The sequence below is a fragment of the Vanessa atalanta genome, chromosome 30, assembly GCF_905147765.1.
Source record: "Vanessa atalanta chromosome 30, ilVanAtal1.2, whole genome shotgun sequence".
Classification (NCBI taxonomy): domain Eukaryota; kingdom Metazoa; phylum Arthropoda; class Insecta; order Lepidoptera; family Nymphalidae; genus Vanessa; species Vanessa atalanta.
In genome coordinates, this window is record NC_061900.1 from 2,967,859 (window position 1) to 2,981,324 (window position 13,466).

The following is a 13,466-nucleotide window of genomic DNA, read 5'->3' on the forward strand; positions in this document are numbered from 1 at the left end:
CTAATTTACATGAAAAGAGATATTTTTGCGTTAAAATGTGAACTATTTTGTTACTTACAATAACTTAAATGAGACGTATCGACATACATGTACCATCCGATTCGCTAATTATTTTTTCTCGATTTATATAGTTTAACAATAATAATTAAATCGACTTCCAAATATCCGATATTAACTTTACGGACATTCGAATAGACATGTACATTTTGGCGAAGTTATCGTCGCGCATGACAAGTGTGAGTCCAATAGACGACAAGCATCGACTGGCGGACCAATCGCGTGCTTCCTCGGCACCCCGGCTTCTTCAAACCTCCAAAGAGGTTTGATAACGTACTGCACAGGTCAATGTTGCGCTCACGGCTGATGTCTCTATACTATAGATTTTAGATCGTGACCAATTGAGCAATGTCATATCCAGTTTTAAAATGTTTAATCCAGCGTTGCAGAACTATCGATAGTTGACCTTGAAATCTATTCAGGATATCGATAGTATCGTTAGCTCTTTTTCAAGCAATACTATCGATAGTACTGCTCATGGGGAGCTATCGATACTATAGCTAACACCTTAACTATAGATAGTCTATCGATATACAACACTAGTTTAATCATCACTTCTAGCATTAGCAACCTATGGGTTAAACTTTGAAAGATATCCGCTTCAAATATCGGATACTAAAATGAATGCGATTGTATTAGACAAATATTAAATAACATAAAATCAATTATATATAAATAAATATAAATCTCTGTTGCAGTATAGTCGGATTGTAATCTCGTATTGGAACAACTTTAATATTAGTTTTACGGCATACGATAGTGTTCAAATAAATTGATGGTCCACATCAATCATGAAACTGCTTCAACGAAGTCCTTTCCCGTACTTCTGATAGATAACTTACAATATTTTTTATAGTTTAGAGATTAATTTAGTTTTAAATATATAAAAAAGCATTTTATTTTATCGACTGTTTAATTTTGTTGTGTATCGCACGTGACTGACGGACGGACTGATTATTTAAATCTCGACCAATGACGTCGCGTCAAATCAAGGTCAAAGTTGTTTATTTAATTATACATCTGCTACGGGTCCATTCATTTATTACGTAAGACGATTTAGGGGGAAAGGGGGTCGACCATGTCTTATTGTTTTCTTACAAGGGGGTGGGGAGGTGTCTCGATAGTTCTTACGTAACATCAAAAAGGCCCAATGTTAAAATCATTTGAAAAACCGCGGGTAACCCCGTGATTGCCGAGGTTAGCTCGGATCCGTATAGGTATAAAACGATCCATGACAACGGACTGGCCAAAAAATAAAGATTATTGGTACCTTTGACATTACAAATAAACAATTTTTTTTTTGAAAAATAAATCAATCGTGTATTTCTTCCTTTTGATTCTTACGTAATAAATATAAAACCGGGGGGGAAGAGGTCGGCCTATTCTTATTTCTTCTTATAATAGAGGGGGAGGGGGTCAAAAACTAGCGTAAATAGTCTTACGTAATAAATGAATAGCCCCGATTGGAATTCATTATAAACCAATGTTGACAAGCCTGTCAATCTTTCTCTAGCGAGTTTTTTAAACATAATATTTCAACACTATCGTTTGTTAAGTGAATTCGGAATTCGGTCTCAATTAGCATTTAAAAAATATCTAAATAAATATTTAAGTTGCTACATTGTGTTTTATTTGTGTTCAAATAATTCCTCTATAATGGCCGCAAAGTTAAACGTGGACTTAAAAGTAAATGTAGACTTGTTCACCGAGATGTTATGTCCTTTGTGGCTGTAGTTATACAGGCTCACTCACCCTTCAACCGGAACTCAATTCTGTGTTCTACTGTTTGGTGGTAGAACATTGATGAGTGGGTGGTAACTACCCAGAGCTTGCACACAACTTATTGCCGACTACATTCGATCACGTCACTAAGTGCCATTAATTATAATTGTATTTTCGATCACGTCACTAAGTGCCATTAATTATAATTGTATTTAACGCATGACAATAATTTTGTGTTTAAAAAGAATACTATTACAATATTAACATGAACATGTGATGTCATAAATATGACAAATAAAATTGGGCAGTCTAAAATATTTTAATATTATGCCTTATAAGTTAATTGCCCGGATTAGCCATTTTCACCACATTTAAAATGGATTCAGGCCAAGTTTTATACAGTTACTCAAACAAAAAACATTGTACAAAAGTTTAGTTTATTTTTAATAGAATGTATGGAAAAAAATCTAAATAAACATTGTTGTTTGACATAGTATTTTTCAAAAATGTCTACATTTCCGTATAAATTGAACGCGTTATCATCAATAAAAATGAGTTGTAAATTATTTCTGTAAGCACTACATAGCATGGACGAGCAGATTGGCATCTCTAGTATGTATTGATATAAAAAAAGAAATATTCCAATAAAAAAACTTTAAAAGAAGAATGAATCCAGGCTTAATGTACAATATTAAGTTTCACTCACTTCATATTATTCCTACAATACTACTACGTCAAACGAATATGCAATCAAAAGTTTAAGTTGACTCCTGAAGAAAATATTAATTTTTTCAAAAACAGGAGGTTTTCAATGCAAATGTTAATTTCTAATAATCATTTCAGTAATTTATTATGATTTGTACGTCATTTTATTTTCTATAATATAAGTAAATAATTTAACAGTATCACGATGCTTTATATCGATTGGCTTATAGTTGGTGCGCTTATACACATATACGCAGTTGCAGTGTGCGTTTGCACACAAGCTTAAAAAATTACAGATACTGAAAACGGACCATTGGAATAAGCTCTTAACGTTAAAAACCTGGTTACACAAGATATATAGCCTATTCATATATAAACAAACAAATCTTAGATTTACGTATTTCGTGCGATTTGCTAATAGCTAAGCTGTATTTTGAATTACTAAAAGTTTATGATTAATATATCAAACTCAAACTCAAATTCCTTTATTCAATATAGAAGTATTACACTTTCTTATTGATTGTCAAGTTAAACACTACCACCGGTTCGGAAAAAGAAAACACCCTGACCTGAGAAGAACCGGCGAAAGAAACTCAGCGGGACTTTTTTTTTTTACGTCAAATTAATTATATACATAATTATATATGAGTAGAAACAGCCAGGAGGCGATCGTTTCATTCCCAAGGTGTGCTATCAAACATAAACTCACTAATTGTATAGTAACCTTTCGCACACAAGCGTTCCTTAACAATTTTTTTCAATTTCGCAACAGAAGCATTTTGAACGCTTTCTGGGATCCTGTTGTAGAAGCGTATACATTGCCCCACAAAAGAGTTACTGACTCTATGCAGTCGAGTAACAGGAGTAACAAGATTGTGTTTGTTCCTTGTACCAACGTTATGAGAATCACATTTTCTCATAAAAACATTAATATTTTTCCGTACATACAAAACATTACAGAATATATATTGAGAAGCAACAGTCAATATCTTAATTTCTTTAAATTTATACCTCAAAGATTCCTTGGCTCCCAGGTTATAGATTGCGCGAATAGCCCTCTTCTGCAGCACAAATATAGTATGGATAGCGGCTGCGTTACCCCAAAGCATAATACCGTACGACATTATACTGTGAAAGTAACTGAAATAAACTAGGCGAGCCGTATCAACATCGGTAAATAATCTAATTTTTTTGACCGCAAATGCCGCAGAACTCAGTCTACCCGCCAATCCGTTTATATGGGGGAGCCACTGTAATTTGGCATCAAGAGTAAGGCCAAGAAATTCAGTTGTTTCAACTGGATCCATCGATTCCCCATTGATAAGTACATCGGGTTTTACATTTTGCACGTTTGGTGTGCTAAATTTTACAATTTTAGTTTTTTTATTATTCAGCCTAAGATTATTTACGCTAAACCAGTGTACTATATCAGACATAGCATTGTTTACATCGTCATACTGTACCTGTTTCCTATTAATTTTAAAAACCAAAGAGGTATCATCAGCAAACAATACTATATCATGTTTGTTCCCAACAAGAAAGGGCAAGTCATTAATATATATGAGGAATAGAAAAGGTCCAAGAATTGATCCTTGTGGGACCCCCATACCAACTAAGATCCCAGGAGACCTTGTCCCTTTAACGTCAACCCTCTGAATTCTATTGTTAAGATAAGAAGTCAGAAGGTCGAGTGCACATTCTCTAATTCCATAGTGATATAGTTTCCTGACCAGAGTTTCATGTTGAACACAATCAAAGGCTTTGGATAAGTCGCAGAAAATCCCTAAGGCATCCTGCGACCTCTCCCAGGCTTCATAGATATTTCTTATTAGTTCGATACCTGCGTCGGTAGTCGAGCGACCCCTCGTAAATCCAAATTGTTTTCTATGAAGCAGATTGTATCTATTGAAATATGCTAATAATTGATTTAAAATAATTTTTTCAAATATTTTGCTGAGGGTTGGTAGTATCGAGATTGGCCTATAGTTGTTAGGATCTGAAGAGCTACCAGATTTAAATATTGGAATGACTTTACTATGTTTCATCAGGTCAGGAAATACACCACGTTGAACACAATCATTGAATATTATTGCAAGATAAGGTGCAATTAGATCAATAATTGAATTAATCACCTTTACAGAAATACCCCATAGATCAGCAGTTTTCTTAATGTCTAATGACCTAAATGTACAAATTATGTCATTGGTGTTTACAGGGGTAAAATTAAATTTTGATTTGCATTCACGTACATTTTCTTTCATTAATGATTCGGCAACTGCTGGAGAAGAAATAAGTAACTTAGTTGTAGAAACTGGTATGTCAGCAAAAAATTGTTCAAAAACTGAAGCAACTTCCCGTTCACTATTTATGACTTTATTATTATAATTTAAGTTCAATTCGGAGCTGCGACTGCCACCTCTACCAGTTTCACAATTAATAATTTTCCAAGTCATTTTTATTTTGTCATGTGCATTCTTAATTCTATTTTTTATAGTTAAAGACTTTGCCAAAAAGCACACTTTTCTAAATAATTTTGAATAGTTACTTACATAGTTGGCAAAAGTGGCACTGTGATTGTACGTCCTTTCATTGTAAAGCTCGTACATTCGTTGCCTACTTACTTTTATGAATTCCAATAGTAGCCCAATCATTGAATTTTAAAAAGTTTTTTGTATTAACTGTTTTAGAAGTGAATATTGCATCAAACTTGTTTCTAATTAATTTAAATAGATTATTATACAAAGCATTGGGGTTATCACTAAAAGATAAGTGTGGTAGATTAGCCAAAATATTACTTCTAAACTTCTCAATACGACTAGTGGTCAAAGGAACAAACATTATTTTTTCGGAATTGCTTATTTTTTTAACATGGAAGTTAAATAAAGCTTGTTGTCCACAATGATCTGAATTTAGTTTATTAATTATAATTTTATTTTGTATATCTTTATATATAATATAACACTATTACACTAAGCTAATATCCACTTTAATCTTACTTCCAAAATTCCGATAATAGTTTCGACGACCAAACCACCATTTTTTCGTAAATCCATAGTATATATCAGATTAATCAAGCTCGCGACCGAATGTTGTTTGTCTTTTCCCCTCTTATGGTTGGAATAGAGTATAGGCACAAGCAAGGACGTAAGATCTTTGTGTACAATAAATAACTATCAGTTTTAGGTAAATACCCTTATCTAAAGGGTAAAGGCCTTAGATAGACTCGTAATAATTTCTTTGCCTAAGTATTAATTACTAACCATTAAAAAAAAAAAACAATTTAACAACACCAATATTAATTTTTAATCAATTTTAAAACAATACAAATAATATAATGAAATCATTCGTCGTCCGCTTCGATATGTATCTTATTCGATTTAATTTTATGAAATATCTGAAAGAGGTCCGACGTCGGCAAGATGGCGCCTTTGGCCGCCCAAAACTGCAACGTCTTTGCAATGTCTTCGCTTTTCAACTGAAGAGTCAATTTCATTTTCTTATTTAATCTAGAAAAATATAAACAAATATATCAGTTATAATTTCGACATTTAATAATTTCTATTTTAAATTAACCTAACGTTTGGAACGAATTATGTATGTATGTATGTATGTATGTATGTATGTATGTATGTATATATATATATATATATATTATGTATTAATACAAAACCCTCCAAGCACGCCAAGTGAATGTTTTCAAGTTTTAACAAATATCACAGAGCTGACATTAATGCAACAATGAATCTCAAACATACCGCTCGGGTGCAAAGAACTCTTTTTCCGAGCTAACTGTCAATCTAGCCAGCTGTGGCGGATCCGGCCCAAGGATCTGGCTAGCGTATTCCTCATCCATCTTCCTACCAGTGTAGTCTATACCACTTCTGGCTGTGATCGGAAGGATGTTGTACTCGGGGAGGCTGGCCAGGAAGTCCGGGTGTTCGTTGTGATTTGTATTGTATATTCGGAGAAGAGAATTAATGTCTCGACCGTTTAAACTTGCATCTTCGAACTTCTTATAGCCGAGTCCTGGAACAATAACATAGTAATCTATTTCAACTAATTAAAAAATTATAAACAGCTCTGACCTTGAATTGTCTGGATTATTCAGTTTGAATTTAAAAAACAATGGCGTTTTGGGGAATTAAAGGTTTGCTTATATTAACTCCTGCCATTGAAACATGGTGTACTAACCTTGCACGCAAGCGCGAAGCAAACTCGAATGCAATGAACTGACCAGGGCGACAGGCTCGCCCGGCGGAGTCGCCACGAACAAGACGCTCCCTTCCCTCGTATCAGACATCATTTGTATACTTATATATATCAAATCACCCAGTTTTACAGTTTGAACCTGAAATATTGAATACGAAATTAACGCTAAGCTCAACTTTACTGATGAGATTGAGCCGAGATGGCCCAGTGGTTAGAACGCGTGCATCTTAACCGATGATTTCGGGTTCAAACCCAGGCAAGCACCACTGAAATTTCATGTGCTTAATTTGTGTTTATAATTCATCTCGTGATCAGGGGTTAAGGAAAACATCGTGAGGAAACCTGCATGTGTCTAATTTCAACGAAATTCAGCCACATGTGTATTCCACCAACCCGCATTGGAGCAGCGTGGTGGAATATGCTCCAAACCTTCTCCTCAAAGGGAGAGGAGGCCTTTATCCCAGCAGTGGGACATTTACGGGCTGCTTATGTTTATGTTTTTATGTCAACTTTACTCAAACATTACATTAGTATCAGCTCATTAATGTCAACTTTTGGGTAATGTTCTCACTGATCAATCTGCTCTAATCCTGATTCAAAGGTGAAAGCTTATCACGAACATACTTTGGAGTTTAAAACATCTCTCTAAGGGTGAAGGCCTCTGCCTAGGAGTGACACATTTACAGGCTCTTACCTCGGGCTTCATGAACCTCTGACTCTTGACTGCTCGGAGGGCTTGCACAACTCTCGTCGGTAGAAGCCTCGCCAGCACATTGACAGGCTCATCGGATATCTGTTCCGACAGTTTAATAACATGCCAGGTCCTACGTTGCGTTGCTACCACTGCAAAGATATTTAAAAGAAACGCTTTAGTAACGAACTTTTGAAACCAGACTTGTCAACATCATCCTCCTGCCCTTATCTCAATTTTACTCGGGGTCGGCGCAACATGTCTTCTACTTCCATACTTCTCTGTCAGACGTCATCTCACAATTAACATTCTTTCTAACCATATCGTCTTTCACACAATCCATCCATCGTTTCTTGGGTCGTCCCCTACCTCTATATCCACATCCATTCTCAAAACCTTTCTCACAATATGGTCCTCATTCCTCCGCATTAATATGCCCATACCAGACTCGTCAACAGACCAATCAAATACCTAGTATACTCGTGTTCCTGTTTGCAAGATTAGTGAGGCTGTTTAATCATAAGCAGTATTGCCTATATCAATGGGCGGTAGTGACCACTCACCATCAGATAGCCCATTCGCCAATCTGCCAACATTTTTGAAACTACGCAGGAGGCGTACTATTTGTTTTTTTTGCTAATGGATTTTTGAAACTACGCAGAAGGCGTAGTGTTGATTATTTGCTAAGAGTTTATGATCAATATATCTTTATTTATAATACAACACCAAAATTCCGATAGCAATGTCGCTGACGTTCAAAACGCAATTTCTTCGCTAATCTATAGTGAATATCATAGATTAAAAAAGCGCTCGACCAATGATATTTAACGTTTCTCAACAATTGAGCTATCTATTATATATTTCTTTTTAAATCTACGTCATTCGTTCTTTTAAATAGAGAAAAACAAACAAATTCTCTTACTCCATTATAGTTACTACAGACAACTTACATTTCAATCGCAGTCTCGCAACAATTTCTGCTATCTCATCACTCGGTAACGACTTGCCAATATGTCTGCACAGCACTCTGGCAACACTAGCGGGAGCCATGGGGAGTCGCGCATTGCGTACTGCACGTGACATCTCCCTCCATCTCACTCCAAACTCTGGTAGAACTGTCACGCAGCATATTTCCAATGGCATCTTGCTAATTATCATTTGTAGTTCGTTAATTTCTGGAATTATAAAATTAGATATTACTTATTATTTGACACATGCACATATTACATGACATGTTTAAAATATCTAAGATTCTACGTTTTAAAGATTTTAAAGATTCATAGTGATAACTTTTCATTCAATTTGCCAAATTTAAGCAATACTGCAATCATTACCGTCTTTACCATAAGGACACTCGGCACATGCCCAGGGCCGCTATCCTGAGGCGGCCCCGAAGAACCACAAATTTCTCTCATACATTGACTGTTATGTCTATTTTGAAAATTGCCATATTTGCAAGAAATAACTAACATTTTGATCAAAATGCTAGTAACGATAGTCAATATTAAAAGTTGAAAGCTATAGACGTGCCATAAAATTGTACCACCAATCAGATTCCTAAGAATTTACGAAAATTAGTGCACCGTTTATTTGACACTAAACTTAATACCTGGCTATAAGCAATTTAATTTTAAAAATTCGTCTACCAACACTTGGTACATGGATTTTTAAAATTAAAAATAAATTGTTTAATTATTATTTTGTTAAATATTTTACTATATTTACTCATATTAAATATCTAGTAAAAGGGCCCCAAATTCATGTGTGCCCGAGGGCCCCAGCATAGCTTGAGACTGACTGACTGCATGATTGACTTAACATTAAAATATGTGCTTTAGATATATCATGACATGTATATTTATGTATAAATTACTGTGTGTATTTCACTGAACTTCTCCTAAATTTCTGAACAGATTTTGATGAAATTTGTTGTGTGTTTGAGTGAGACCCTGCATGTATGTGGCACTACCATCAAGTAACAGGTATTTTAATATATATATATATATTATATACAAATTAAATCCACCTACAGCCAACAAAAGCGGTTTTATGAGTTTTTAAAAAACAATCTTAAGCCAAATTTTTGATTTCCTCTTATTTATTCGAGTTCAGTGAAAACTCTATTCTTCTTTATCTTTAATCATATCAAATTTTTATGCATTGTATTACTTTAGTATTTATATTTTGTTAATTAAAAAAAATTGATAAAAATTCAAAAAATTAATAAATAAACATATTAACTTTCGTAATACTTTCAGTGGTTCAAACTTTTGACATTACTCACTGTTCTTAGATGTTGACTGCATTGTAACTGTATTTTCAGTGTTATTTAGATATAAATAATCACAAAATCAGTATGTCACACTCCTCATTTGTTTTATTTCTTATGTTTTTCACAAAATTATCCCACAGAAGATACGCAATCCGTTACTTTTGTTTTCAAACAAAATTTAACACTTTGACAGTTATTTTCAATGTTGCAAGCTTTAAAGTAATCAATATTAAAATAGCAGATGCCAACAGATACAAAAGCGCTGAATTTGGAATTGTTATGTATAAAATGTATATCAAGACGGATATTTTTACGTTAACACACAATATTTTATTTGCGAGGAACGAGTCCAGTGAGAAAATATTAGTAGCACTAATTCCATGTCTTGGAATCTTTATTGGTAGGATTACCTAAAAGATGAATGTTAAGTGTCTTTTTTTTAATAAGTTTTTTGGAACGAAGTTCTTTGACGCGGCTTTCAGTGGAGTGAACTGGCAGAAATCGTCACGTAAAGAACCGTTCCGAGCGAATTTAGCTCAGAGGAAGCTCTCTTACTATTTCTTTTATTTATGTTACCATGTATAACATTAATAAAACTTTTTTTGTTATTGTATTATTTCACAAGGGAGTTTATGTATTGTCATTTTTATTCTCAAACGTTGTTAATTTATTTAATTACTTCTGTTATTTAATACATAATATATAACGAAAGCAACTCTGTTCCAACCTGTGTATCTGTGTTTGTGTTGGCCCCGACACATCTTTTTTTTTATGTCAGTCTATATGATTTACCTAAAGCATGTGAGATATAACGGAACAATTTTATATGCATTTAAACGAGTTGATATTTGTGTAGGTTTTATATCTTAATATCATTGCTCCGTGCGTGCGGCAGGAAATTCAATTAATTCCCATTAAACATTCGTTTTATTTGCAATAGTATCTATGAATAGGTATTCGACAAGGTTGAATTGTAGGTCCTTTCTTATATTTCGCATATGTCATTGCTTCTTCAATATTTAATATTTTAAGCTAACCACTATAGCAAGTTCTTCGTTGATTAAGGGTCCTAGCTCTGTTTGTAAATGTTAAGCCCTATTCATACTTCTGAAAGCATGAATAGGGCATTATTATTTTTAAAGACGCAACTTAAGCTTGTAGAAGGTTTCTTGGGACCTTAATTTTGTTTGATTAGGATTGGATTAAAATAAAATAACCATATATACAAAGCGAATATTTATTAAATAATTATATTATAATACAAAATTACTCTAACAGTCAATAATACATTTTTACATTTATCAGAACATAATTTGGTATCGACGCTTCGAGTCCATTTCAATGCGATTTGTACGAAATTAAACTCTATTAATTTTATCGTTAGCCATAATTGTTTAACCACTAAATTCCAAAAAAATAAGCTCAATATGTCGATATCCAACGCGTATTTTATTTTATTTCCTGTATCTTCAGATATTGTTTCGCTGTGTATTTTTTTGTTGGCTACAATTATACTTGATGTTTTAGAAAAAAAAAAGGTTTTCCTTCTGTAACAGGCTTTAATAATCATTTCAACGATAATTTTATAGCATTTTACGTTTATTGTTAATGGCAATATTTATTTATTTTCAAAATAAAAGTTATCCTATGTTGCGTAAACGAAAACACATTTATGATTAATGAGTTACTAGATGTTTCACTACCATTTTTTATCGATGAAATGATGATAAAAGTTGTCGAGAATCTTACGATAAATAACGTAGCAATCTAAGTAATAATAATAATAACTTAATGGATAAATACAGGCATGAGGGATACATAATTAATCAGATATTTGTCATTGAATTGCCTTGCAATGACAATGTCTTTAGAAATGTTTGTGTTAGTGCAAAAGGTCGTAAGGTACTGGCATTACACTTAAACATATGACATTATAAAAAAAATCTGCAGTTACGACGGTTCTCACGCGACGGACTTAGTCCACTTCAACCCCAAAAATACACAAGGTTGCGCGTTAAAAAATCACCATTTGTCGTTTTTCCTCGTTTTAAGAACATTCCGTTAACCGCCACAGCTCGTATCGGAATACTTGGCGTTGATGTTTCGAGCTTCGTTCAGTTCCGCGGTCAATTGGAAGGCAAAGCCAAACTGGCATCAAAAAAGCTCGGTGTACTCAGCAAGGCCAGACAGTAGTTCACGTCGGCCCATCGCCTAAGACTATACAAGGCGCAAATTCGGCCTCACATGGAGTACTGCTCTCACCTCTGGGCGGAAGCACCCCAGTATCAGCTCCTTCCATTTGATCGTATCCAAGTATCGACGATCAAGCCCTTTCCGATCTGCTTGATCCTTTGCGTAGAGATGTTGGATCACTCTGCATCTTCTACCGAATTATCCACGGGGAATGTTCCGAGGAATTGTTTGGGTTAATCTGGGCTGCTGAATTTCATCTTCGAACATCTCGACAAAATTCAAAATATCACCCGCACCATCTAGATGTCCGAAAATTCACAACATCGCGATTTTTAAGACATTTTCTGCCTCGCACAACCACTCTGTGGAACCACATTTCGCCGGCGGTTTTTCCGAACCGATACGACTTGGGAACCTTCAAGAAAAGAGCGTACTCATTCCAAGGCCTGCAACGCACCTGCAAGCCCCCTGGTGTTGCAGATGCCCATGGGCGGTGGTAATCACTTTCCATCAGGTGAGCCTCCTGCTTGTTTGCCCCCTATAACGTAAAAAAAGACTGACAAGGAACACAAAAAATTATAGTTCTTTTTAGCTCTCTGTTCAGTACTCTGTATAGTTTTTACTCTACACTTAACAAACGCACCTTTGCACTAACTGGAAGACTGTCTAAATAATATTGACCTTGAAAGAGTTCTATCCATCTCAAATACATACAAATCTTATTAAAAATGAACTATATTCTGATATCAACTTAAAACATACTAATTATTTAAAAAAAATAACGTTAATAAATATTTTCATTACCCAATAAAACCTCCATACACGACCTTTACAATTCGATTTAATGTTGCCAGTTGTGAAAACATTTTCTTAATTAACTTTAAATGATTAAAAGTGCACGAAAATAACGATTGTAGTCATCAATTTAAAACATGAAATTTTTTACAATAAAATTTAAACATTCAATAGAAAATATAAACAGAACTTGACAATAGTTTTTGAGCCATTATTTTATAAAATCAGAACAAAAATATGTATGTTTAATTTGTTTGAAATCGTTTTTCATAGCAGTTGGTCAAGTGAAGTCGTCCTATTTGAACTTGTTATACGGACTGAGAAAAAGCAAATTCAATCATTATCCATCATCAGTAACTATGTTTTGGAACCATTTGTATTGCTTAACAGCCGAGATGAAACTTATGAATGCAATTTCAAACGCAGACAAACCCCACTGAATTTTCATGTGCCTAATTTGTGTTTATAATTCATCTCGTGCTCGGCGGTGAAGTAAAAACATCGCGAGGAAACCTGCATGTGTCCAATTTCAACGAAATTCTGCCACTTGTGTTTCCACCAACCCGCATTGAAGCAGCGTATATTCCAGCCATTAGCCCAGCAGTGGGAAATTTACAGGCTGTTAACGTTGTATTGCTTATACTCGATAGTATGATAATGTACTTTAGTAACAAAAAAAGCCAATTAGACAATTCCAAGCATAGGCAAAAGGAATAGATTTTCTTTTTTAATTTTTGTAACTGGACTTTAACCAAACACTTAATGACGATATAGTGAACGTATCATTAAATATACATATATTTTAATTATACGATAATTGTA

At 34.2% G+C, this 13,466-nt stretch overlaps 1 protein-coding gene across 1 annotated transcript; it reads right to left on the reverse strand.

The window, feature by feature from the left end:
- Positions 1–5,791: 5,791 nt before the first annotated feature.
- Positions 5,792–9,827, reverse strand: LOC125075255. Its single transcript, XM_047686954.1, has 6 exons — positions 9,669–9,827; positions 8,335–8,559; positions 7,388–7,536; positions 6,676–6,832; positions 6,240–6,510; positions 5,792–5,990 (listed from the first exon to the last, which is right to left on the reverse strand). The coding sequence occupies exons 1-6, from the start codon at positions 9,688–9,690 to the stop codon at positions 5,825–5,827; spliced, it is 990 nt and encodes a 329-aa protein (XP_047542910.1). The 5' UTR covers positions 9,691–9,827; the 3' UTR covers positions 5,792–5,824.
- Between the last annotated feature and the right edge of the window lie 3,639 nt (positions 9,828–13,466).

Bases quoted from the DNA above. Each gene is read 5' to 3' on its own strand.
- LOC125075255 (XM_047686954.1), bottom strand. From the start codon at position 9,690: ATGCAGTCAACATCTAAGAACA. The intron at 8,560-9,668 runs GTGAGTAATGTC...TTATAATTCCAG, and splicing joins GCAGTCAACATCTAAGAACA to AAATTAACGAACTACAAATG. The intron at 5,991-6,239 runs GTATGTTTGAGA...ATATTTTTCTAG, and splicing joins GAGTTCTTTGCACCCGAGCG to ATTAAATAAGAAAATGAAAT.